At 41.2% G+C, this 27,415-nt stretch overlaps 3 protein-coding genes across 5 annotated transcripts; all 3 read right to left on the bottom strand.

The window, feature by feature from the left end:
• Positions 1-2,080: 2,080 nt before the first annotated feature.
• tlr5a (toll-like receptor 5a) lies at positions 2,081-16,386 on the bottom strand. Of its 3 annotated transcripts, XM_040017216.1 has the most exons (6): positions 16,222-16,386; positions 15,985-16,063; positions 14,510-14,569; positions 4,928-7,202; positions 3,344-3,432; positions 2,081-2,670 (listed from the first exon to the last, which is right to left on the bottom strand). In XM_040017216.1, exons 3-6 carry the CDS (start codon positions 14,555-14,557, stop codon positions 2,425-2,427), a joined length of 2,658 nt encoding a protein of 885 aa, XP_039873150.1. In that variant the 5' UTR covers positions 14,558-14,569; positions 15,985-16,063; positions 16,222-16,386; the 3' UTR covers positions 2,081-2,424. The 3 variants fall into 3 exon arrangements, 2 of the variants coding, with proteins under 2 accessions (XP_039873150.1, XP_039873149.1); XM_040017215.1 differs by lacking the exon at positions 16,222-16,386 and having other exon boundaries at positions 15,985-16,177; XR_005694002.1 differs by lacking the exons at positions 2,081-2,670; positions 3,344-3,432; positions 4,928-7,202; positions 16,222-16,386 and adding exons at positions 8,333-8,527; positions 8,925-8,988; positions 9,151-9,191 and having other exon boundaries at positions 15,985-16,142.
• Positions 16,387-19,430: 3,044 nt separating this feature from the next.
• Positions 19,431-22,010, bottom strand: thbd (thrombomodulin). The gene has a single exon (XM_040017217.1). The coding sequence runs from the start codon at positions 21,894-21,896 to the stop codon at positions 20,175-20,177; it is 1,722 nt and encodes a 573-aa protein (XP_039873151.1). The 5' UTR covers positions 21,897-22,010; the 3' UTR covers positions 19,431-20,174.
• Positions 22,011-23,182: 1,172 nt separating this feature from the next.
• LOC120724803 (thrombomodulin-like) lies at positions 23,183-27,042 on the bottom strand. Its single transcript, XM_040017218.1, has one exon. It carries the CDS (start codon positions 26,685-26,687, stop codon positions 25,140-25,142), a length of 1,548 nt encoding a protein of 515 aa, XP_039873152.1. The 5' UTR covers positions 26,688-27,042; the 3' UTR covers positions 23,183-25,139.
• Positions 27,043-27,415: the final 373 nt, after the last annotated feature.

Below are 27,415 nucleotides of genomic sequence, written 5' to 3'. Positions count from 1 at the left end.
TACATATACATATATACACATACATATATATACATATACATATATACATATACATATATACATACATATACATATATATATATATATATATATATATATATATATATATATATATATATATATATATATATATATTAGGGGTGCAACGATACACAAAATTCACGGTTCGGTTCGGTTCGATACTTTGGTGTCACGGTTCGATATTTTTTTGATACAAAAAAAATGTTCATGCCTTTTTAATTTGTCATTTATTAAAATTATAAATATATATTAACTCAAAAGTACAGTTTTTAAATTTAACCCTAACCCTTGTGCGTGTTTTTTATTTTGACAGCGAATGCGCACCTGCGGACCACTTATGTGCAGCCCTGGTTATTTAGCTCGTCATATTGCAGCCACAGAAATTATTTTGTCCATGAAACCATAAACCTGCACTTTCTTTTTGCCTTATAGTCTGATTTGTCATAACTTCTCCGTTTTGTGGTAAGCTTTTCTTTGGCTGTCACTTCTTCACCCCGACCTGTCTTATTTGGCTCAGCAGAACTAAAATATATATCTGTCTGTGAAGGTTCTCAGTCATCCAGGTCATCGTAGTCAAATATATATCCTGCTGCTTTTACACACGCACTCACATAAGCTCAGCGATTCTCTGCGCGATCAAGCTCTCACATGTTTAAGCTTGCTGCGGGAGATTTCACTTGTCATGTTTGCATAGTAAGCTAACGATTAATAAGACGATGTCAGAGGAATTGGTGCACAAATTATCATCACTCACAGATCAGTGCTGTCGCTCTCTATACACAGTTCGTGTGATTGCAAAGTGAAAGCAAAAAAACAAGCGCAAATTCAAACGCGATTGCAATATGTCACATATTGACAGTGGCTCACCGATGCCAATGACATAATTACCCAGCTACATTTCTGAAAGAATGCAAAAGCATTGACATATATTTTTCCTTCCTACAATAGCCCGACGGGCAGGGAAGAGATAGATTTTGGTAAACCGACTGAAAAAAATCGCTAGCCCCGGGACGTCGGGCTAGCGATATTGCAAGCCCTGTATCTGATTGAGGAATCACTCATCTTTGGAAAAGAGAGTTTATTACAGAGAAATGTCTCTTTCCAAAATAAAAGCTATACTATCCGCTTCTTCTGGGCTATATTCTCAGCAGCATATTAAACATATAAGGAGAATCATGTGCTAACAGCTGTCTAAATGACTCGGCTAAAGTTAGCAGCATGCTTGTTGTTTTTGTCTTTGCACTAGGATGGTGTCGGCGTAAATGTGCAGTCATATTCGTTGTGTTCCCACTAGTGCTTTCAGGTTAATCTCGTTGAAATGACCGTTAACGCCACAACACGGCAAATCTCCGTTAACGAGCTACCACCGATCGCCCCGTGCATGGGGCTAGACGGCCAACACGTTAACGAGCTAACTGCGCTAACACACTAGTTCCCACCCATGTAATTGAGCATTGCGTGGCACATCCAACATACTGTTTTACTTTAGTCCATGACTTGCTTACCTTCAGGGTCATACGTCACATGAAAACCAAAATAATTCCAAAGGCCAGATCTGAATGAGGGTGGGGGAGGTCCATGTTACAAGGAGAGCTTAACTTCTGTCTCGCTAGCTTGCCCTGCGCTCTTCCTTCTGACGATGCTGTCTGTGTTGAGCGCTCAGTGAATCTGCGTTCGACTACTCCGCCTAGGCTCGACAGTGCGAGCCTAGGCGGAGTAGTCGAATGCAGATTCACTGAGCGCTCAACACAGACAGCATCGTCAGAAGGAAAGTTGATAAAATAAATTACAAATTTTGTATTGTTCGATACATATGCGTACCGAACCGAAAACACTGTATCGAACGGTTCAATATCGATACGAATATCGTTGCACCCCTAATATATATATATATATATATATATATATATATATATACCAGCTAGACAGCCAAAACTTTGTGTAACAATTATATGTAAATATGTTTTTGAAAAATCAAAAAATATATTTTAGAAAATTAAAACCCGTTTTGTGCCTAATCTCAGGAATCACTAAAATACAAATTTATTTGTACATGCTGTAAAAGTTTTTCCATTACTTTGAGTCTTTTAGGCCTTTTATTAGCAGGAAAAGTTGTAAAACGTAGAGAAAAAGTTAAAGGTCCAAAGTCTATGCCTTCCTTAATAAATTGCAAAGCAATCAAGTGGGTCAGCTTGGAGTCTTTGCTGGGCTGATTCCAGCCATGGGCTTTATGTTTGGTATAGATGCACCTGCTCTAAATCCAAGAACTGTACCATTGTTTAGGCATTCTTGGACTTCTCTTTGCATCACAAGGTCTGCTGAATCTGTTGCTGCGTTTTACAAAGCCACCAGTTTTCATTTTCACAGGACAGTAGGCTTCCTAAACAGCAGCAGAAACAAAGTTCACATGGAAGTTTCTTTTATGTTCTCGGCATTAATCCCGTCGTGGCTCTCCGGCTGAACTTCAGGCCCCCCGGGCTCAGGCTTGTCCTCTTTGAGCTTTTTCACCTTACTGTCTTTGAGTATATCTGAGATGAGACGTTCATAAAACCACTCCATATCCTGAGGGTCCTCTGGCCAAGTGAGGTACTCTTTCCTCTGGACAAAAGCTCTGACTGCATTGCACTTCATCAGCTGGTAGTGAGCCACCTTTGGATGCAATGTAGGAGTTTTAAGTCAAAAACTGAAACATGTTTGGGATGAATTCAGTAAGAATCAACATCACCAGTTTTCTGTTTTGTGGAAAGCAAAAAAAAAAGTGGTAAATGGCCTGTATTTGTATAGCGCTTTACTTGGTCCCTGAGGACTCCAAAGCGCTTTACACGTTCAGTCATCCACCCATTCACACACTGGTGATGCTACACTGTAGCCACAGCCGCCATGGGGCGCACTGGCAGAGGCGAGGTTAATTGAAATCTGCATGCAGTCCGACACCTACCAGGTTTGTACAGGACTTTCAGTTATCTGCTAACCTGTTGCCACACACAGTTCTCAGACCTAAAGCATGACTTTGGTTACCATTTAAATCTGCTGTAATTTATATTTTACATTGAAAACTGGTCACATAACTTTTATATGTGAGCGTGGCAGCTCGCACTGATTTACACACTCAGTGATATAAATCATCATTTAGTTGCAAAAAATATATTGTATTTCAACACGTTGGAAATTAGAGCTACAGCTTAGTGAACACTGAATAGATTTTACAGGTGACCAAAACTAACTCAGCTATTACAATAACGCTTTTTTACACGATAAAAACATACAAACACTTAGTGGATAATATATTATTGCTGTTGTTATGTTAACAGCTCATACTCACCTTCCCTACCACCAACATAATTAAGACATTCGTCAGTTCCTCCAGCATTCGGCCTTGGGCTAAAGTAAACGCTTCCAAGCACCAGCCATCTGCAAAGAGAAACTACTGTGGTAATTTTGCTCATGTTTAAATGATCTAATGAACTTACATTTTTTTAAAATAAGGAAGTATTTAACCCACATGCAATTATTTTACTGTAATGAAGATAGTGAAAATAAAAGCCTTATTAGCTATGGCACTACTTAGCATGCTAGCAGTTTAAATTAAGAAATGCAACACGTCTGTTGTTTTATATACAGGAAGAAGAGACAGCAGTGCTGATTCCATTTCTATTTGTTTACAACATGAGTTACAATGACTAGTGGTTGGCTTACCATCAGTACAACGTCAGCCATGTATACATTACAATAGATGGTTAGCTTAGCATTAATAATCATTCTTTCTGCTGATCCTCTCAGGGTTCGCCGTAGCAGATTGCCTACCTCCATCTTTCCCGAGCATCCTTCATGTTAAACCAGTATGGCTGGGCATCGTCACTGATTTCTATAACTGATTCGATTCAATCCCAGATTCTGTTTCATTCATTATTTCACTCATTTTTTGACTCAGACAGTCAGAAATACTATAATTATGATCATTTATCAATACACTGGAAGCAAAACTGCAAAATAAGAGGGACTTCATGACGAAACCTGCAGCTTCAGAATCTGTGAGACACCGCCTTTCGGCGGCGTGTCCACATATGGGTGGGTGGATGGCGGGTGAACGGGGGGAATCTGCGCTTTGTGCTTTACACCTTTTCCCGTTTACCTGCTCTTTAATCATTTGCATTTTTAACTGTTTGGCAGATGTTTAAATTGTTTTGAGAAGCTTTAACTTGAGCTTCTGGCGTTTCTGGCAAAATGCATTTATATTTAAAAATTGATTCAGGATTTAATGAATCGATATCGCTTTAGTCAAACGAAATTCGATTTGAATCGGGAAGTCCATTTAATTATTACACTTATGTTTTAGGTGACACATATTTTTATATAAGAGAAAGGTTAACCGAGCAAATACAGAAATGCAGTTTTTAAATAATTTCATTTGTTAAAGCTAAAATCTTTTAAAAACCTATCCAAACCTGCCTGGCTCTATGCAGAAAAAGTGTCTGCCCCTAAATCTAATAATTGGTTGTACCACCTTTGGCTGCAGTCAAGCATTTGTGATAATTAGCAATGAGACTATTTTTTACACGGCTGTGGAGGAATTTTGTCCCACTCTTTTTTATAGAACTGTTTTAATTCAGCTACATTGTTGGGGGGTAGGGGTAGGGAACTCCAGGCTTCCTGCAGGTTTTAGATGTGTCCTTGATCCAACACAGCTGATTTAAATGTTAAACTATCTCCTCAACATGTCTTGAAGTTCTCCAGAGGCCTGGTAATGAACTAATCATTTGATTCAGGTGTGGAGACCCAGGGTGAGCTCTAAATCCTGCAGGACACCGGCCCTCGAGGACCAACGTTCCATACCCCGTTGCAGGGTTTTCCTGCTGTAACGGCCTATTTAAGGGCATAGCAAAGCATCTTAATCAGAGTCCAGTACCTTTGAGGAAATCCTTAGAGACAATGCACAAAGTCTTCCTGCTGCTCCAGATGGCATCTCTGATGTTTGAAAGGTGATCCTCACCTGGCAGGAAGTCTCGGGCCTCGAAACAACAGTGAAAAAGATTCTCTTCTGAAAACTGGTTATCCAGCTTCTTTAGTAAAGCCGCCTCCACCCACCGGTAGTCCCTGTTGCTAAAACAGATAAACGCATCATACCTCATCTCATCCACAAGAGGCATCAGTTTGGGGCCCTTGAGAACCCTGCTGATGATCTTTTTGTAGATGATGAATATTTGTCCTCGGAGACGAGCGTAAATGATTCCAGTAAGAAGGACAATAATGATGAGTGAGGCAGAGAAAAGGAAGACAGCAAACTTTAGACCTTGGACTGCCTGTTCGGGATCCGTCTCACATGGTTCGATGATTGTGGAGTAATTCAGCAGAGGAAGGCCCTGGAAAGCAGCTGGAAACTCGCATCTTAAGTCTTCAATTGGGCTCAAAAACGTGACATTAGTCGTGTTCAGCCACTCCAGGAAGTTCCCCAGATTGCAGTCACAGTGAAAGCGAGTTGCTGACAGACTGAGAATGCTGAGAGACTGAAATGTCATAGGGTCGGGGGAGGCTAGGAAGTTGTTTGAAATATGGAGCCATTTCAGGCTGATGGGAAAAACATCTGGCTGCAAAAAGGTCAAGGCATTGTACGAAAGGTCCATCTCTATGATTGAGCTGAGACCCCTGAAGATCCCATTTGGGAGGGTCGTGAGTGAATTAAGGCTTATATTTAAACCGATCAGATTTTCAAGATGGTCAAACAAGTCGAGGCACTGCCCCTGTGCCCAAATTATCTGCAGGGAACTATCATGAAGATCTAGCACTTTCAAACTGTTATTAAGAGGTTCAAACACATAGTTTAGTTTGCACCACTTGATGATGTTGTCACCATAGAATAAAACCCGAAGTCTCGGGAAATAAGTTAAAATGAAAAATACATCCTCCATATTTGTTAATCTATTTTCTGAAATATCGACATGGATACTGTTCATGGCCAAGTCATCAATTCCATTGCGAGATTTCAACTTATTATCTCTCAAAAACAGATATTCTAAATTTGGTAGTGATGTAGGAAAACCCAGTTCTCGCAGTGAGTTTGATGCCAGATCTAAATACTGTAAGTTAGGGAGACCGCTGAATGCTTTGTATCCCAAAACACCAATGTGGTTTTGGGACAAGTCCAATATCCTAAGTTCTCTCAGATTGGTGAATGTGTGAGAATGTATTTGTCCTAAAAGGTTGGATGACAAGTTGAGTATTAGTAAATGATCCTGAAGACCATCAAAAGCATTTCTGTTAATCTGATTGATTCTGTTTAGTGAAATATCGATCTTCTTTGCATCTCTTAGATGACTGAACACGGCACTCTGCAAAGCAAATATGCGGTTGTTAGAGACATCCAAACTTTTCACTGCACTGTTTTTCAGGCCTTCAAATGTGTTTTTATCTGGATCTGGGAAGTTCTCATGTGAAAACCCTTTGCCCAAGATTCCAGAGTATTTAAGATGAGAAATCGGAGTCCCTTCTATTGCTTTGAAAAACTGCCTTGTTTCGTTCACATTTAGTCCACTGGAGGTTAAATCGAGAACATCGAAGGCTAGCTCTTTGAAAGGGTTCCCACAGTTTCCCCATTCATCATTGTGGTATAACTTGTTGGAGTCCAAGTTCAGGAGCTCAAACCTTTTACCCCTGAAACTTACAAGATCTTCTTCACATATGTTTTCGATCTTATTTAGTTTGAGTTTCAGCTGCGTGAACTTTCTGAATCTTGAAAAGAACGGACCTGGCCGCAGTCTCATTATGTTGTTGAACGAGAGATCAAGGACTTCCAAGGACAAAAGTGGTTCCAGATAGCTTTCTGATAGTATGGAGTCTGTCAGACTACAATAATACAAAGACAGGTTTTGTAAATTGAACAGTCCTGCAAATGCCCTCGGCTGCAGTTTGAGGCCCAGATTAGAGCCGAGCATCAATTCTGTTAACTTTCTCTGCCCGAGGAAAGCGTTGTTCCATATGACGAGTGTTTGATCCTGACTTTCAAGATTTAATACTTGCAACTCCTTAAAGTCTCTGAGCGAGGTGCTGTTAATCTCACTGATGTGGTTACTCTGCAGATAGAGGTGGGTGATGTTGTGGGGCAGAGCAGGAACCCAGTAGTGGTTCTGAAAGCCACACCAGGCTCTTTGTCCCCTCAAACGGCATGTTTGGTAGGATACTGTTACCTGCAGATGGGAGGGTTACATAACAAAAATCAAGCGATGAAGTCAGCAAAATTACATGTGAAATTATTTAGTAAGAAAAAAAAATCAAAGTCAAAGCTTCATTTTCATGATTAGTAGCCCCCCCAAATGTCTTTATGTATAACTTCCATGTAGGGCTGCCACAACCGATTATTTTGATTGTCGACTAGTCACCGATTATTTTTGCGATTAATCGACTAATCAGATCATCATCCATTGGACGTAAAACGTTCAGCTTATTGCACCATCAGCATCTGCTCTTATATAACTATCATTAGCTTACAGCTTTAAGTGTTTAAAGCTAAAAATAAAGACAAGATGATAGTTTATTAAATTTTAATGAAATCTACAGATTGTTTAGGTGAAGTTTAATAAACTCAGCCGTCTGCTCTTTGCTACCTAAAATATAACACACTGTAAAATGTAATTAGTTCACAGAACTCAAAAAAAGTAAATTCGTTGCCTCAAAAAAATTGAGTAAAGTTTTACTTAAGATGACTAAGTTAAGGCAACTTATTCACTTAGAGTACAGAGTAAATACCTATGTAGTTTCCAGAACTCAAAAAAATATGCAAACTCGTTGCCTCAAAAAAACTAAGTAAAGCTTACTTAAGATGACTGTTAGTACAACTTATTCATCGCAAGTCTGCAGTATTAAGAATAACTTGATATTTCTGACTGTACAATACTAATTGTTTACCTACTGACAAACATTTCAAGTTCAACTAAATGAAAAAACTATTTGTGGTAACCTGAATATGACTAAAAATAATTAGCAACACTTTTTGTAATGATGTTAAAATCAGCCCAACTTTTATTTTCAAACACAACAAAGTGTAACAGCCAACATACTGGACACTGTTCTGCTGAGCAACAAACAATTATATTGCCATCACTGTTATAATCTTACAATGAAACAAAGTCTCAGTTGTAATTATTCTGAAAATAAGTTTAGGCCTACCACAAGTTTGTTTTGTACTTACATTACTTATATAATCAAAATAAAATATTTGTTGTTCTGTCACAAGTGCAGTCTCTGATTTAAACAACACATTTGTTTTTCATTCCAACACAGGAGCTGGAATGTTGTAATGTTTTAAGGATGCTTGTTTCCGGTCCAGGCATTACTGCCTGAATGACTGTCATGGATCGAGGTGATCCAAATGTAGGTGCAGAAGAAGGTCTTTAACTTCCCTTAAGTACAGTGGCAGTGGATGTGGGTTGGAGATGCAATGAGCTTGAACCTGCAGGCGACCATCTTCACTGACCACACCATCTGTGACGGAGGACTCATCTCTCCTGGTGTCCTGCAAGCAAACAATCATATTTTTTGGACATGAACTTAATTGTTTTCTTAAAACATTTTTTTCTGCATTTGGTATAAAACAGACTCCAATTTAGACAATCTCAGGCTCCCTCCCCACCAGAGAGGTGACATTCAATGTCCCAATTGTCAGTCTGGATAGCCCTGACCCCCACCCAACACACAATAATGTCATGAAAGCATCATTTTAAAAAGGGCTATGCAAACATGGCCAATAACTTTCATTCTAATGATGTGCAAAATGATTTGGGCACAAAACAAATTTTGCTGTTAGAAAACTTGCAGACTTCACTATATACAGTGTAGACCCTCTAAACTAAGTTTGGGGGATGTGATCTTTCAAGAAATGCAGACCAAACTGTTGTTGTTTGTTTACTTACACAGCATGTCTTGTAGAATTAACTGGAGTCACCAGCAACAGCATCGTGCAGTCATATCTCAAGTCTAATAACAGAAGACAGGAAAAGATCAGTAAAGAAACAACTTCCCCAAACCAAAGCACAAATAAAACAATAAGTAAAACAGGCTGAGTATGATTAAAGTTCAGCCTCATTAATATAAATGTCACTGACAGTTTCTAATATATTGGAAAACCAAAATACTTACTGATGTCTTTCTGTCCAACAGCAGGAGTGCTGGTCCCGAGCCTCAAAGACAGTAAGAAGCAAGCAGAGGGAGAAAAAACAACATTTTTCAGAAGTTGATTTGATCCTTAATGGCTGTGCAGTCATAATAACTTACAACACGAGCACGGTAACTAGTTATTATGCCAAAACCAGGAACGCATTAGTCGTTACTGGGATTTAGATAGGGTCGTTACTCGTTACTTCGTGTGTGGTGGCTATCGCGGAGCTTCCACAGATTCAGTAACATTAGCAAGTGGTGGAGGCCAGCAGGTGGAGGAAGGCAAGGGGACGCAGAAGGAAGAGAGACCCGAGGCGACCACCGGTCCAAGTGTGAACTGAACTCCAGGTAAGAAGTTATGACCTGCAGTCTATCTGGGTCAGATATGAACCAAGTTTAGGTGGAGTTTATTTTCGTTATTCTGACTTTTTCCGTACTGCGTGCTAGCTAGCATGACGGAGTTTCTATACAGCTGGGTGGTGCTATGTTACTGATGTTGAACTTTATTTTGTTCATAAGTTATTAGAGTTGCCAACCGTCCCGTCTGGTATTCAGAGAAAATATTACGCGTTTCGTGTTGAGATGAAAAGGAACAGTTTGTCCCGTAATTCAGCTACAATGAAAAAGGCACAAAGTTGGAGTTATTCTGTGTCTTTGCTGCACAGCTGCCTCTTCTTCTCTCATTCTCTCCCCTCTCTCTCCTGTTTCTACTTCAATCATGAAACTGATCAATGATCAGCTGATCGGCTTTTCTCTCTCGTTAGTTTATCTCCCACTTTGCGCCAGAAAGAGGAAACCAGCGAATGTCGCATTAAAGAACAGCAGCACGTTTCAGCTTGATCAGCTGTTGTTAGAATTTATTTAATATTAATTTCTAGTATCAGCTGATGTTTGCTGGAGCCACAGCTGTAAAGCTGCTGGTCATGATGTCGGTTTGGATATGTGGTGAGAGGGAAACATGAAGATGAAACCAGGAGATGTCCTTACTGAATCATCAGAGCTGAACAGGTGATGGAGAAACAGGTTTACCTTTTAGGTCACATGAAGGAGTTGAAGTTATGAACTGTTTCTGAGAGACAAATAACACCAGGATCCTTTTCTAAGCAGCTGACAGCTGGTAACTGTGCAGGGGCGGGTCTAGCAAAGTGTTGCCAGGGGGCAGGTAGGGCATTAACAGGGAGAGGGGGGGCACAAAGAAATACTTTTGTTTCTTATTCTCATTTAAAATGTCTCACTTTTAAAAAACAATTATCTGAATCTTACAACAAACGATTGATAGATTGATACATATATACCATCAAAACAGTGAACATCACTGTCACAGCAGCGTTTGTTTTCATTCAAAGGCTTTATGATTTTTCCTGTAATGGCGGCCGGTCTCTAGTCAAAATGCCCGGGCTGATTTTTTGTCCCAGTCCAGCCCTGTAAGCAGCTCATCTGCAGTCTGGTGTTACCTGCATCTTCCTATTCGGAAGGCAGAATTTCTGAGTTCTGAGTACAATCGAAAGCACCACGACTGCAGTTTTTGTGTTGGATGTAAAAGGCGCACATGATGCTGTGACGTAGGCTAGAATCATGGCGGCGGTCAACGACGGCCCAGGCGTGGGATTTCTCTCGTGGAAATATGCACATTATCTTTTCCTTTGGTAGGTGGCACAGTGCACTGTGGCAAGTAAGCAAACTAGAAGACTGGCAAAGTTATGGAAGCAACACATTAACAAGAGAATTCTGAGTAAAACCAAAGTTACTTTCCCTAGTAACTAGTTACTTTGAAAGTAACGAGTAACTTGAAGTAACTGAGTTACTTTTGATAGAAGTAACTAGTAATGTAACTAAGTTACTAATTTAAAGTAACTTACCCAACACTGTTTATATGTAACATAATGTTTCTTATGATTCAACTGTGGAATTTAACTTAATTCTTTAGAAGGAAAAGCTGTATTACTTTATTCTCAAGTATAAAGCCAACCTAGATGTTAACCATTTAACAGGCCACTAATCTGGATTATAGCTTTCACAACAAAACTTGTTTTTAAACACATTTTTAACAAAACAAATACTATTGTTATTATTATTATTTAAAATGTAATTAAACAGGAAAGTGGTTAAATATAAAAGCAGTTTGCTTATGTTGTTAAAAAAAGGCTAGATTTGACATTAATAGATGCCACAGATGTTCAAAAGCTGCCACAAAGTATGAAAAAAAACAAATGGACGTCTCCGAAAACGTCTGAGCATTTTTGCAAATATGTGATGTCTTGATAAATCGAGCAGATACTTGAACTTTACACAGCTACATTCTCGCCTGAAAATATCTTAAAAGTCTATTTTGTGACCCAGAAAAAGTTGTTTTTTAGCCGCGCTCCTCCGCCATTGCAGCGCTTACAAGTACGCACAGACTCCGACAACTGCGGCCGACAAATGCGATCCTCCTTTTCCCCAGATTACCCTTTCTGGGTCACAAAATAACCTTTTAAGATATTTTCAGGCGAGAATGTAGCTGTGTAAAGCTCAAATATCTACTTAATTTATAAAAATATCACATATTTGCAAAAGTGCTTCCATGTTTTCGGAGAGCTCTGTTATCCACCAGCGCGATAGCTGACCGGGAGGTCAAGGCTTGATAGAGTCCGCGAGCACAGCTAACTGCCGGCATATCGTTTTCAACCTTGCAGTCTTTTGCTACTCATGTTAAACATGATATATATAGTTAGTTAGTTAGTTAGTTAGTTATGGCTATGGATTGAAAATACCCCCCACACTAACGGCTGAATAAGAGTAAACATTTACTCACCAAGTCAGTGTATCAGGTAAAGATCCACAGCAATGACAACAATAATATCTTGAGCTGAAGCTTCTCCAGGTTTGCTCAACATATTCCATAACAAATGCTGGCACCATGAACATGCGGACTGATCCGTGCTAGGGAGGAGGACGGTAGTGATGTGGCATTTTCAAACAACATCTTTCATCCTTCCGCACTGAGAAGCAAAACTTCCAGCTTACTTAGTTTTTCTAAGTTAAGACAACTCAAATAAATTGAGTTTATCAGCATTTTTATGAATGAATGCTATGAATAGATATGAGCACGTTAGCATATGCTACTTCCAGTGCGGAAACTCCTGTGGGGAGCTTTGTTTCCGGTGTCCTATTCGCGCCTGGTTTACGGTCCAAAACAAGTTAAGCAAATGATTGAATCAAGCTGCGATTTACATTACTATAGATGTCTTGGGCATTTATCCAATATATCTGTAAATGATGTTCATCGACTTGTCGATATTTTTCCCCCGCGCCTCAGAGCAAAAGAGAAAAGGGATTCAAATGTTATATTTCTCAGCTGTCCCTCGTTTATCGCGGGTGTTATGTTCTAAAAACAACCAGCGATAGGTGAAATCAAGTAGCCAATTTTATTTTTTGACGATGCAAAACGTTTCGTGGACATACAGTACTGCAGTCACACTGCTAGCATCGATGCAGCGATTCTGTACTGTACAGGAGAGACGTCACGGAGGAGATCGTCTGCAGCGATCAGGACGCAGGACACAATGTGACGTAAAAATAAGCATGCAAACTTGCACTAAAAAATCTGCAAAACAGCGAGGTGAAAGGTGAACCGCGTTATAGCGAGGGACCGCTGTAATTTTGAAGGTAAGTCACAACATACCCTTTGTACATACTAATGTATAGAAACCGTTACCACCAATCATTCATTTTTTGTGTGGCTTTTTTTCACGGTTTGTTAACATGCTGTGTAGGTGTGTACTTGACAAGCTGATATCGACATAACGGGGGAAACATCTGGTTTGACTATTCTTCACCTGTAGTTTGAATGCTGAACATTTGCCTGTTTAAATCATAAGACCAGTCACTATACAGAGATGTGCTTCTGAATGTGGACGATGTGTCTTCTGCTGCAGTGATGCTGTTCTGCTTGTGTTGAGTGATGTAAACAACTGATCGATCTAAACTCTTTAAACGTCAAAATTGATCATTAGATTTTTTATGACACAGCAGCGGTGAGTGTTCCCACCTTCTGCTCTTTGTAACTTAACGCGATCTTTCCGTTTTCGAGTTTTGGCACATGGAGTATATCTTCGCAGTAGCGATTGACCACAAAGTAAAGCTACTGGAAATGTACAACCCCACATCCGGTCTCAAACCAGGAAGTTAGCATTTTCTCGTGCACAGGGTCTATTCTGGGACAGAGCTTCTTCTTCTTCGGGGTTTAACGGCAGCTGGCATCCTTGTACATGCAGTGCTGCCATCTTCTGTTTCAGACCGTTATTACACTCTTAAATCCTACTACTTATTCCTGCGTCTGTTGGGATCTTGCAAAGCTTCAAACGACGCGTCGACTATTAAATCAGTCGTCGACGATTTTGATAGTCAACTAATCGTGGCAGCCCTACTTCCATGGAAGCAGACTTACCTGGTCTTCAGCAACAGTTATCCAGGCCCTCTGAAAGTCTGATAGAGTGTTTCTCTGGCTACTGTTTCACTCATTTTCAGTATGATACTTACACCTTTACATGTTTGTTTTTGTCATTTGTAACGCCACTTAACACTGGCCTAAAGACAAAAAGGTGCCTAACCCAAGGGCTGAACATGTGTCTTCTCTATTTAGCAAAGAACCCATTTGAAATTGTATTTTAGGCACTTTTATACCAGCAACCTGTAGCAAACACATCATTTGTTCCAATTTCTGAAGTTAAATGCATCAAAAATGCCAAAGTAACAGGTTTGACTAGCAAAAAAATATTATTTTCCCATCATGGTTGACAGTGTGTCCTGCACAAACTTGACAAATGAAGGGGAAAAGAAGAAATCCCACTTCAAAAATCCCACAATGACCTGACAGAACCTGAGACATGCATCTGAGCCTTCAGTTGACCCATCTACTGTTCACTGAAGCCTCATCAGAAATGGTCTCAGTGGAAAGGTCAGATTTTAGACCCACCATGAATTTGGATAGTGAACGGTGTCCATTTTCTGCATGACAGTTATCCCAAACACACTGCTAGTGCCAATGCAGAAAAACATACATGGATAGAAAAACACAGCAGAACACCATCAGTCATGGTTGACCTCCCCAGAGCTCAGACCTCAACATTGTTGAAGCAATGTGGGATGATCTTGTCAGAGAAGAGAACAAAAGAAGAAACATCCAAAGAAAAGTTCTGAATGTCATTCAAGAAGCCTGGAGAACTGTTCCTGAAGACTGCTTAAAAAATCCAAAATGACTAATTTAATAGATGAATGGATTTGAGATTAGTCATTATATTCTGTGGTCCTGTTATGTTTGAAACCAATCAGCTGAATGAAGTCAGTATTATAAACGTACCTTTAGGCACAAACCAGTGCAAATCAACTGAAGGACCAACATCCACATTCTGTCCTCAATCTGTACAGACACAAACAGCAAAGCTTTGATTAGGTAATCGTGTTTCACTGTTGTAGCTGAACAAATATGTGAAATATTCAATAAAGTGAGAACATAAACACGCAGGTTGATGGTTCACTCGCACAAGTGTTTAACACAGCAATTCATATCTGATGTCAACTCGGACTACAAAGCTCCTTTGACTAGCTGGCGTGTTTGCCTTGAGCTAATATGGACCGGACAGCAGAATGTGTCATATTGCAGTGATTGATCCTGGTGCTACACCTGCCACTCCCGATATAAGTTCATTATATTAACGTTTGTGCCTGTCAAATGTTTAAACCTTTAGTTTTAGTTTTTTTCCTGTCTCAATTCAGTCCAAAAGTTGCCTTTATCTATCGCTGGGAGTAGATTTTTGTTCAAGTTAAGTACAACAGAGCCTGTGAAACCTGGCTGAAACATTTGAGCCCTAAAGAAAAAATGGGCCTGGTAGTTTCTGTACAGCCATTCCTGTAACTGTGAAAGTTCCCAGAAGCAAAGCACACAAAAGGTCCCAGTGCAGTGTCCCACCAGAAGAGGAACTGAAGAAGGTGCCAAAAGGCACGGACAGCACAAAAACTGCTGTGCATCCAGTTTAGTTACCTACTAACTTAGTTGTGGTGAAACCCAGCTAACAGTTACTGGCTGCACCCAGTGCTAGCGAAGACTCAGCAACGTGTTTATTCCTCAGCCCTGCATTAGAATCTGCAAACCCTTCAGACACACAGGGGTTTACGACTTAACGAAAGCACAATAAATAATAAGAATCAACAACTCTTAATTTGTTCTGTCCATACGTTAGAAGTTCATTATACACTAAATCATTTCTGTGCATGAAAGATAACCTTGCAGTTGCGTTAAGGTGAAAACATGGTAGGAGTTTGAACATCAGCGTAATCCTGTGCACAAATACCAAGTTTGGAAATATTTAACCCCCTGGTGACGCCCCTGGGTTTAGCGAGGTGGCAAGCACGAACGAGATTTGACATTTTGTTTGTTGATAATAAAGCTGTAGTCTGTAAAATTTCAGTATCTTCATTTCAGCACAGCCTACTAAAGGTTTGAACCTTTTACGTTGCATTACTTGTTAGCCGTTTCCTTCCGTTTGCCTGCAGGTGGACCCGATCTGTGAATCACTTCGGAGTTGTTGTCGGTTTGTTTACAGTCCGAGTTTGTTTTGTGTTTACAGTCCGAGCTCTCATTACACTGACGGGCTTATTGAACAGTACGACTATTTTTAACAACGTTGTCTGGCTGATTCCGAGTCGGAAACGATAATCAACTTTCGGAAACACAAACACACTTTTTAACCTTCTCCTTAGACGGTCGGGGAGGCGGGCGAGGCGGTACCGAGCTTTCTCCTCACAAATTAGCTGATAATAAAGTGAAAATCTTACCTGTACCGGACGAAGCGACAAACCCGTTCAAACCTGCACCACCTCGCTCTGTCTGGACTGAGAGTTGATCTTCTCCAGTCTGACAAAACGACAATTTCGCAATTTCCCAAGTGAACAAATCTCTCCTTCCTTTGTAAACTTTGCCTTCTTTTACGCAACACTGTTATGCTCTGTTCTGGTTATATTAGTATGTAACATGTATGTATTTAAATATAAAAGGCTACTGATCACACTTACTGTGAAAAATCTCAGCCAGTTTATGTTAAAATTTATGTCATTTTGAATGCAGAAAAGTACCACCAGAGTACCACCCGAGCCCCGTCAAAGCTACCAAGCAGAGTGTCTGCCATACTGTAATATTGGCTTTCCTTCTCCTTTATTTACATCCTTGTCTGCCCACTCATGATACAGCATGTATATGTAGTCAGTTATGGCCACAAACTCGCCTTTGATTACCAAATTGCATTTACTATATCAGTAAATCTGAGCAAACATTTGTCCTAGAGCAACACTGTAGGGTCTTTGTCTTATAGTATAAAGTGATGTGAGACAAGATTTCCTGACTGTAAAGTGGTGCGCAGACGACCAGAGCCCTCTCAGCACAAGGCTGACACGACTTTCCCCATATAGGAAATAAAACGTTAAAATAAAAACAGATTAAGACAGATTACTATACCAAACACATAAAAGTGCATTTACTGAATTGGTTTTGTCTGCTCTTGTTTTTTCAAAGACAATGAGGAGCAAAGTACGATCTGATCCTTGTGTTCATTTTCTATATACTGTTAATCCCCAGACTGTTGTCAGTCTGACAACACTCAAAATTCAAAATCATCCTCAGTGCACACCTTTTTCTCCTCTGTGCTCAAGGTGCTCTCAGTTGTTTAAGTAGAAGAGAAAAGTTGGACATATTTCACAACCATTAGATGTCCAAGAAACCTCTGAAAATGAGGTCACAGTTACTTCCCGAGCAAAAACTTCTGCTTTTGCTCACAGACCCTAAATTTCAACAAATAACACAATAATATGGCAAAACTGTAAAGTGACACAAGAAGCTAGGGGAAGAGCCACATGTGAGTGCCACATGTTCCATCTGAGCTTTGAGGAAAATAAACTCAGCTTTTCCTTGGATGTTCGTAGTTTTTCCAGTTCATACAGAACTTCAGCAGTCGGGTTTGTCACTGTGTTGTTCCTCCATCTCATTGAGCCTGCTCAGGATTTATTCAGAGGAAATGAGGAACAAAAAGACATTTTAATAGGTCAGGGGTTTGTGTTGCTCTTGTTGACTTTTAAGTTAAAAAAAAAAAATCAAATGAATAATATTTCTTTTAAAAATGAATGTAACAGCCCAACACACCAGCACTGTGCTTATTTTATATGTTAATCATAATATATTTATAATGGAATAACATGAGCTCAACAGTGTCACAAAAGTACAAACATTCGGTACTTAAGTAGAAGTACAAATACTACTGTTAAAAGTTGAGGTACTGATTGAAATTCTTTACTCGGGTAAAAGTAAAAAAGTACAGGCTCTGAAATGTACTCAAGAAAGTATAAAGTAGCTCTTTGCATGATGTTTCTATTTCTCTGTGCTATATTAACATGATGGTAAAATAATATCAGGAGATTGGAATACAAACCTTAGTCTAACTTTTTTATTCTAATTATGCTCAGCTTGAATCAGAAGAAAAAGAAGGAAAATAAAAATTTAGCCCACATGGTAGAGGGTGGAAAATGTGTACAGTCAGAGGTTAAAGTGGATTCAGCAGATGTGGGAACATTAAAATTGGCTGTAATGGCTCAGTGTGGGGGAAAAGACTCATAACTCACAATAATTTCTATTGCTTATTGTCTATTGTGTACAGGCTGTGAGCAGCTGACCTGCTGCTCTTTTGGAGGTACACAACTTCAACCAGATGTCTCATGAGTTGTCCGTCCGCTACACTGCTGTTTTTTTTCTAGATGGTATAAAGTTGGAATTTAGTCGGATGATCTCAGTATCATCAGCTAAAGTCATATGATTCTCCGCTAAATTTGATGTAAGCTAACCGTGAGCATGAAACCACGGCCACTGTGCACCACTCACACACTGTTCTTTACTTTAGATCCATCACAGCACACCAATCTAACCTGTTTATCCTGCACTAATCTGCAGAGGATTTTCTTGCAGTCTTTAAATGCCACAGCAATCTGCCTCAGTTTGATTTGCAGCAGTTTTCACAATATGAAAAAAGATAATGTCACATGTACAGACCCAATATCTGATTTAGAAACGTGAGGACGTGTAAGCTTAAAATTCCAGTTTATTAAATCCCATTGAGCAGTCTTTACCTTTAAATCTAACCTCTTCTTTCTCTTGCTTACGTCTTCCTCCATCTCTGAGTGAAGTTAACTCTCTTTTCTCTCGCTGGGAAAAACAGCAGCTGGACCTTTAGCTAGCAACACACTGAAAAAAAAACTGTCCAACTTTTAACCACTGACTTTGGCATCTGTTTTTATGTGACATTATGACGCTAACAGTAATGTATTAAAGCAAAAGTAATGAGCCTGTTTTGAAAATGTAAGACGTAAGCACAGATATTGGTTTACAAACGTTGGGAGTAAAAGTAAAAAGTAGTGCATGATCTTAGGCACCTGTCAGTCAGTCCTTAGAATCGTCATCTCTCCATCCTCCTATGCAGCCTCCCTGTGTGTGACTCGTCACTGGAAACACTATGCTGGGTCCTTCCTGAGGCTGTAAGTCACCATTTTCTCCACATGATGGCGCAGTCAAGCTGTGCGTGAAAACAAGGAAGGCCATTGCCCTTCTTTTCACCACTGCCAAGACAAACGTCTTAACCAATCATAAGATATTCCAGTAATTTTTGTCAGTTTATTTTTGTATTTTTGGTAAAACCCAACAGTAAATGTTTATGTTTTATATCATTTACTTATAAGGTGGCGAGTTTCAAACTTTTCTCCCTCCACATCACGTAGATGTTGTTCATATAAATAATCACACATCTCTGTATGATTAAAGGACCGTGTCAATCATTCATTATCTAAGAAATAAGCACACAGACACCACACATCAGCACTGAGTGTATTACGTGAATAAGAACTGCTTTGGGAGATTTTGCTAAATAAAATATTCACCACTTACTTTTCATCATGGTGGCATATTTACAAGTGTGATATACTGCCTAAATATTTATGCAGTTATTTATCTGACATTAACTCTTAATGTAGTCCCTAAAAACACTAAGCTTGACTTCACAAGTTAATCCTTCAGATGTTATAATACTGATACTGGAAACATGAGTATGTTGAGTGGTTGCTAGATCTAGTGTTTTGTTGGGAAACTAACTGATTAATGCTTTTGTAAAGTTTATTAGGAAAATATGACAATGAGCGCTGTCATCAGTGAGTTCATTTAAATAGGCCAAACACGTATTTCAGGAAAGAATGGTGAAATTATTTTTATTTGTACACTTCCTTAAAAAAATTCATGTGAGGTTGCATTCAATTCTCAAGAACACAATTTATCACAGTTGCTCAAATTTCCACTGAAATGACCCTTCTCATCTCTCCCCTCCTTCTGTGGCACTCTTCTTTATCTGCCTCTTAGATTGTTCCCATTCAATATTGGTATCAAGTGTGAGCTCACTCTTGCTGGCTTATAGTGAAGGTATTTCCGGTCATTATATTTAGTAAATGACGTCTGTGCTGTAGATATGTTTAACTTCTGCTTCCTGATGCCAGCTTTGTGCAAAATCTGTTTACAGTAAGATCAAACAAGATCTGCAAACTATTTCCAACAAGGCAAAAGTGTTTAAGGTTTTGCCAACAAAGTGAGAGATTTAGTGGTGGGTTTAGGGTGCTGTGCATTCAAAGGGTGACATGCTGTTTTCTATCGATTCAGAAAAAAGGTTAAAAGGGAAAAAGAAGCCCCAGACATTTACATTTTCAAAAACATTTATTAATATTTTAGAATTTGAAGTCCTTTGTCATCACATGGCATCTGTACCTGAATGGTAAATAAAATGAAGGGCATGTCCTTCCACAGAAAAAACTGTTTGTAACATGTAATATTTCTGCAGTGCTGTGGACACTTTCCCCTTTCCTTCCACTGTTAATGCAATCTGCAAAGTTCCGGTAAACCTCTCACTGTACATTCACGTGTCATGCTTAAACCGTCTCTGCTTGGCTCAGCTTTCAGCTTTCACTTGATGGAAGCCGTGATCCTCGCCCTCCTCAGCTTTGAGCGCAATGCTGTTCGTCCTCTTCGCCCTGCGTCTGATGGCGCGATCCGCCAGAAAGACCACGAGAACGATAAAAACCGCAGTGAAAATTATTATTCCCACCAGACCCCCCGGTGGCACTCCCCCCGAGGGCTGCCTGGTTGGATCTGGATATGGTACCGATACGGTAGTGGGAGTGTCTGGTGCTGATGTCCCTTCAGAGCTGTCGTCATCGCTTTCTACGCACTTGTATCCGTCCACTAGCACATATCCCAGAGAGCAGAAGCACACGTAGCTCCCGAATGTGTTCTGACATTTCTGTTCGCAGTAAAGGTCACTGCATTCGTCCATGTCTATGCACACGGTACTGTCCACTCTCTCCTCGACTACGTAGCCGTCGGGACAGTAACACTGGAACTTATTGTTCGGGTCACACTCCGCGGGGCATTCCTCCTTCCCGCAGAACAGTTTGCACTTATTCGCTGACTTCGGGTCCACTCGGTATCCATCATAACACGAGCACTTGTAGCTACCGTGGGTGTTGTGACACTCATGCTCACACGGACCAGACACGCACTCGTTCACGTCGACGCACTGGCCGTTGCGCGTGGAGTATCCCGCCTTGCAGATGCATTCGAACCCGCCGGGTTTGTTGACGCACACGGAGTTCTCCCCGGGACACTGCCGCGGGTCGTTGCAGTCATTGAAGTCCACGCACGACCTGCCGTCATCCGCCAGCTGAAAGCCACGATCACACATGCACGCGTAGGAGTCTCCGTTCATGTAGCAGATCTGCTCGCAGCTCAGCGCCAGACACGGGTCTCCCACGAGCTGCTGCTCGCAGGTCACTTTATTCGCAGGATTAAGGGTTTTTCCTGGTGGGCAGTAGCACGAAGGCATCTTGTTAGGACTCTCCGTGCATTTATACTCACACCCGCCTTCGTCCATCTCGCAGTTCCAGGGCGCCGGCTGCCACATCTCTGCGTAGCACAGATATTTGGTCTCAGATGGCATCCGGAGAGCGGTGCTTCCAGGAGGCGCAGACAGCAAGTCTCTGACCACAAACCCATACGGAGTGGTGTACATGACAGTCTCTCCCGGTGACTCTTCTTGACTTTGGCACATGCCAACGCTGGTGTACTCACAGAGAAACCCGGCGGCCTGATCCTGGCACGGTTTCTGGCTCCATCTGAAGTCCAATTCTGGGGAAACTGAGACGCAGCGCTGAGAAGAGCAGTTCATGTTAAAGTCTGGCAGCCAGTTTGAGAAGTCACTCTCGTCGTCTTTAGTCACCCACTCGTAGCCCCTCAGCCTGGCAACGGGGTCTGGGCAGCGGAGTGGTCGATGTAAACCGATCCAGAAGCTCCCCTTAAAGTTTCCCAGCAGAACAGAAAGAACATCGTGTGCTACAGATGAGCGCACGGTCATTAGTTGCCCCTCTTGATCTCTACATTCATTTTGCGCTCTGCTGAAATCGTTCGGGTCTCTGAACACAGCAAAACACTGGTTATTGATGCAGTACCCCCCACTCGGGGCTATACTGCCGACTCTGTTCACCAGCGAGAGCAGCAGCAGGACCGCCAACTGCAGGACAGGATTCATGTTTGACCCTCGGCTGTCTTCCTTTAAGTTTATGTGCGTCCCGTCAGAGTATGGGCCTGTTTGTGTTAAGAACCCTTTAGCTGGCATTTATAGCCCATCAACTCCATGTCAGTGTCCCGACAGAGGAAGGAAGTCGCTCTTAATCAGCCGGCTGCTCCTCACTTTGCCCCTCAGCTCTCTGAGCGGGCTAGACCACATCCCCACAATTACGCACGGCTTTTACGCACGTACGCAGCGAAGCCGTGTGCACGTAAGGGGGGGCGGAGGTCATCAAACGGACCCCTCCCCTCTGTTTGCAATAAACCCCTCCCATCTCTCTCTATGTAGCATGTCTGTTATCGAGCAGCATTTCTGGGGTCAGATGTTTTAACCCCGCTTCCCTCAGGTTCTACAGTTTTTACATGTTTTTTGGGGGCATTCAAGCATTACTATCTCACAACAAGGTAGAATAAGAACGAAATTAACAGCTGTAAAGTGTTGACTTTCATGTAAGACAAGAGATAAGCCTTTTAAAAGCAGAATTCCATGCATTTTTGCTTGGCTCTGTTGTTGTGTGCTCTATGATGCCCTCAGAGCAGGCCCAAGTTGTTATGGAGCCCTGCGCATAGTTTAATTTGAAGCTTTTCCGTCAGCTTGACCAAAGAGGATATATCAAATGCAATTTAACACAAACCTAAAAATCATTTTCTTATATAAAAAGGATAGAAAAGAAAAATTGAAAGACCAACTATTTGTAGGGAAAAGAGCTCTTCACTTTTCAGAGATGGAATAAAAACAACAAATATGTCATATTAAAAGCAAATGCATTTGTTAGTGATAAACATATCTCACAGGCTAGTCCATATTAATCTGTAGGAAACGCTCACCCGTTGTTCTGTCGTCATGGGGGAGCATCACGGCGGCTTTGTTGTTGTTTGTTGCTTCCAAATATTCTGACAGTGCTCCTGGGGACACGTGATGGAATGAGTTGAGTTTATTTTAAAAACTTATAGCAAACTGTAACTTTTGCAAGGGAACAAGACCCAAAGTCGGTCTTACTAAATGAAACAGCTAACTGAAGTGTAACAATTTTGGACTATAACTGCAAAGAAATCAGAGGTTCTGATTCATAAAGACACAATGCAGGTTACATAGCACGTCAGTGGGATATGCTGAGGATCAGAGGACATCCCTCTGACTATGTGACTAGCACAGTCCGTCGGGTCAGGAATCCATGGTTACATTTATTCCAGAAAAAGCAGCCAAATCAGTAACAACTTATCCTTATAGTATAACTTTAGCTAATGCAGCGTTTTTACATTACAGGATGAAAGCATCAGGACTATGTAGGAACATGACTCACACATGAACATCACATATGTTCTCTGGTCTGCTTGTTTGAGTCTTATCTTTAATGAGGTCATAAAATACAGTAATTGTTGATGGAAACATACCTTTATCCCCCTGCATTTGTTCCCTTTGTGTTATCTTTTGCTTTTCACACCCAGAGGCGTACATCTTTTTTTTTCACTGCTAACACTGACAATGTGTCTGAGTGTGACCCCAGCTCTGACACAGACAGCAGAAATGGTAAAACCAGAGAAATGATAACACGTTTATCAAAATATTTCACTTTGGTTTGCATGATCACTGATTTATCACATGCAAAACAAGTGCACATTTATCAGCCCGTCTTGTGTGACTTTAAAGGACTCTTGAGTTCCCAAAGAGTCCTGTGGCCTTTGGACCAGTGTGAATGTTTACTGTTACGTCTTATTAGTATTTTAAGTATTTTATTTATTGAATTTTATTGTTTTATTTATATTTTGATATTACTAGGGATGATGCAATGATCGGGGACCATTCTTAATTTCGTTGTACCTGTGACAATGACAATAAAGTTTCTGATTCTGAAAGTTAACCATTTAATAGCAATTTAAACAGTGTTACACCAGGTTTGTCTAAAAAAATAAAATATGAGGAAAGAAAAAGGGTAATATTGACTCCAAAATTAGCAAAGACAGTAACAAGTGAAAGCTAACAGTTGCACAGAGTGGTATTTTATATACAAAACCATAGCAGCACAGATTTACATTCATGATCAGTCCAGATCGCTCTGTTACACAGCAAAGACCATAACATTCAACCTCGTATGATGCGAGCATTAGGATTGCACAGACATGACAAAATGTTTGTTTCTGATACACAAAGAGTCTCCATTAGAATGCTATTTCTTCCCTCTTTTATTCAAGGGAATTCAAGGGATTTTTTTTATGGACATTCCTCATGTCCACAAAAAAATAAACATAAAAATCAAAGTTTTACATCCAGGGAAATCATACATAAAGAGAATTTGGCGATTCACTCCAAAATGTCTTATGTTTGGGGCCAATTTTGTGAGCAAACGTCAGTCACGGTAAGTCGTTAAGGCTACAAAGAGCAACAGTAGCTCCTTCAAAACTGGAGAGTGACCGCAAGGTTTAACTTCTCAAATACAAAAGCATTTTCTTGAGGACCAATAAGATGGATCGCCTTGTAACAGCATGGCTGTTATGAGCTTGTTTGGAATGGGACTCTAGCTATAGATAAACTTTTCAGTACCATTACTGTCAGATTTCTTCCATCATAGTATCATTTATACATTACTGCAAACTGTCGGTAATTTATCCACCTGTGCCAAAAGGATGTCTGAATATATCCGATGAAGCATTTGTTTCTGCTTTTCAACTTTGAATCGAATCCTGAATTAATCTGTGCCACACTATTTTAACAAACAGACTGTGCGATGATTTTTCACGACATCTTCCAACATCTTTTTGCAGTTCCATCTAATATTTAATTGAAAACTATTTTTTTGTATATTTTTCTGGATTTTGTTTGAGCAGTTTTTGAAAAATGAATTCTTATTCTGGATATTATTACATACAATTCAAAAATATGTTTTCTTTACAAATAACTAGAAGAAAGACATAACGCTCAAGCGGCACATCGGGCCCACATGCTGAACAATGCAGGAGAGCAAAATTAAAGGTGCTGTGAGGGTTAACTCAAACAGCCTGCATGCGAAAACAATTTTGCTCAAAGTAGACAAGAAATAAATGACTCCACGCTTGTCAGCATAATTTTGGCACAAATGACACCCCATAAACTGAGCAGAATGTGTTTTAGTGGAATACAAACCATAGGCCAGTAACTGTGCTCCCATGTAGAAAACATTCAGATGAATATCTTAATGTGCAGCGTCTATACTCTAAATTTACTATGTGCCATTTATTGCAGTGCTGGGCTATGAAGCCTCTCCGCGGAGAAACCAGTGCGTTTGACTTGAAATGAAGGCTCAGCTGTGCGACTTCACAGGTTCAGTTCAAGTTTCTGGGTGTCATTTTTAACCTGCTTGTCGAAGGACAGCCTCTTGTAGGTCTCCGTGGTCACCTGCTGCAGATAGAAGATATCTATATCTGGTCGTTTGAGGGGTGGGAGTTCAAGACTGCCGCAACGTTTAAAGATGTTCCGCAGCAGGAAAACCAGCAGCACGCCAACCAGCACGATGAACACGGCGATGCCCAGGACGCTGCCGGTTTTGATGTAGGGGGGCAGTGAAGCCGGGTGAGCGCTGGTCGGCTCGCCGGTTGATGTGACGCTCAGAGAGGGAGAGCCTGAGCCATCGTCTTCTTCCTCCTGCTCCTCGGACAGGCTCACGCACTTGCCATTGTCCCGCAGCTGGAAGCCTTCGCGGCAGCGACACCTGTAACCACCGAAGAAGTTTTCACACACGTGGTCACACATACGCTGAGCCTCGCATTCGTCTATATCTGTGCAAAAGTCTGTGCCGTTCACGTTGTCTTTAACGTAGCCATCGAGGCATTCGCAGCCTACCGATGAGCTGCATCTGCAGTCCCTCTCGGTGCAGTTCAGCGTACACTTGGTGGGGTCTGACGGTGACACCATGTAGTCGCGCCGGCACACACACCGGTACTCCCCGTTGACTTTAGCGCAGTCGTGCTCGCAGGATTTACAGATCGTTAGATTTAGGCACTCTCCCTCCTCCAAAACGAAGCCGCGAAATCTGCACCTGCACTCATGGCCCTCGCGCGTACTCACACACATCTGATCAGCTGTGCATGCCTTACATTCATCCGCCTCCACGGAGCTCTTCCCCCCCTGGCCCAGGTCGTGGCCTTTGTTGCACTTGCACTGGAAGCTGTCATCCTCCCGCTGGGATCCTTGCGCGCACTCTGTGCACGGGCCCGTGGAGCAAGAGACGTTATTACGATGGAGGACGAGCCCGGTGGGACAGACGCAGCCGGGTACTGAAGAATCGCACTCGTGCTCGCAGCCTCCACCCATCACCTCACATTTCCACGGAGCTTTCAGCCAATTGTCGTAGCACAAGTGCTTCGAGTCTGGATATTTACCACCGAGCTTTCGTTCTTCAGCCGTGGTTCCCAGTGGAAAAACCTCCGAATAACCGAACTTAAAGGTCTCTAAGGTGTAGTTCACAGCTGTGCCTGGCGACGCATTCAATGGACTGCAATACTCGGTCATCTGGCAGAAAAATCCGTCCAGCTTTTGGTCTTGACACGGAACCCTCACCACTGTGGCGCCCTGTCCCTCCATCATGGAGACCACGGGGCAGTTCGGACCCGTCTCGTCGCTGCTCTGGAGCCAGTATTTACCGCTGAGTCTGGTTAGAGTCGTTAAATCACCAAGTTCTTCCTTGGAGTTGAACTGATATAAGCTTCCAGAATATTTTTCACACGTTTCTTTGGCGCCTCGAAGATCCACGGGAACGTCGAAAGCACAAAATGCATTCTTGGAACAACGTACGAGCGGAGAGAGGAGAGCTTCCTGCAGCCCGCAGAGGAAAAGCAGAGAGAAAAGAAGCATTCTCGGAATCATGGTGCCGATCTTAAAAAGGCCTCCGATTGTGACTCCGGTGGCGTGAACGTCTGTGTTTGACGACCTGAAGCTGATACAGCGGCTGAAAGCTGAGCATAGTCCCCATTTATAAAAGCGTCGACCTGTTTTTTCTCGTCTCCTTCGTTTTTTTCCTCCCCTCAGGTCCAGGCGAGGAAGGAAGTTCAGTCGGGTCCGTCTGATTGCTCAGCCCCCACGCTCTCCAAAAGGCTTGCCCATCAAAACACGCGCTCACGAACTTTGAATAAGGTGAATTAAACCCCGCACTCTCCTCCCACCGGTGACTCTTCTCTCTCTCGATTTGTACAAAAACGGGAAGTTTAAATCTCTGAGACGACTCGAAAATCTGCCCCTCAGAAACGGACATCACATGTTGTATTTGCGATTACGCGTGTTGAATTTAACGTAAAATGCCATGTTTGTATTTTAAATGATTGTGTGATATCTAAATAAGAATTCTTTAGGTGGAGGCAGTTAAAGTAAGTACCAAGGCAAAAAAAACAAGAGAAAAGTTCGAAATAGAGAGATCCTGGGCTCAGTACCAACCTTTACAAATCAATAAAATAAAATAAAATAAAATAAAGTAAAATAAAATAAGCGTCTTAGAAAGGCTGATTGCAAATTGTTCTTAAATATTTTAACACGATATATTTGAAGAAATCTAAACGAACCGATGGAATTAAGGCTTATAATCAACATGAGTCATTCAA

This window comes from Simochromis diagramma, unplaced genomic scaffold (genome assembly GCF_900408965.1).
Source record: "Simochromis diagramma unplaced genomic scaffold, fSimDia1.1 OVJJ01000802.1, whole genome shotgun sequence".
NCBI classification, from domain to species: Eukaryota; Metazoa; Chordata; class Actinopteri; order Cichliformes; family Cichlidae; genus Simochromis; species Simochromis diagramma.
The sequence above is the reverse complement of the archived record's forward strand: the minus strand, read 5'-3'. Positions and strand labels throughout refer to the sequence as shown.

Coding starts and splice junctions, on each gene's coding strand:
- tlr5a (XM_040017216.1), bottom strand. CDS start 14,557: ATGTGGATGTTGGTCCTTCAGTTGATTTGCACTGGTTTGTGCCTAAAG. Junction 3,433..4,927: donor CTCTAAGGATTTCCTCAAAG/GTACTGGACTCT, acceptor TTCTCTTTGCAG/ATGGCTGGTGCTTGGAAGCG. Junction 2,671..3,343: donor TTATGTTGGTGGTAGGGAAG/GTGAGTATGAGC, acceptor TTGCATCCAAAG/GTGGCTCACTACCAGCTGAT.
- thbd (XM_040017217.1), bottom strand. CDS start 21,896: ATGCCAGCTAAAGGGTTCTTAACACAAACAGGCCCATACTCTGACGGG.
- LOC120724803 (XM_040017218.1), bottom strand. CDS start 26,687: ATGATTCCGAGAATGCTTCTTTTCTCTCTGCTTTTCCTCTGCGGGCTG.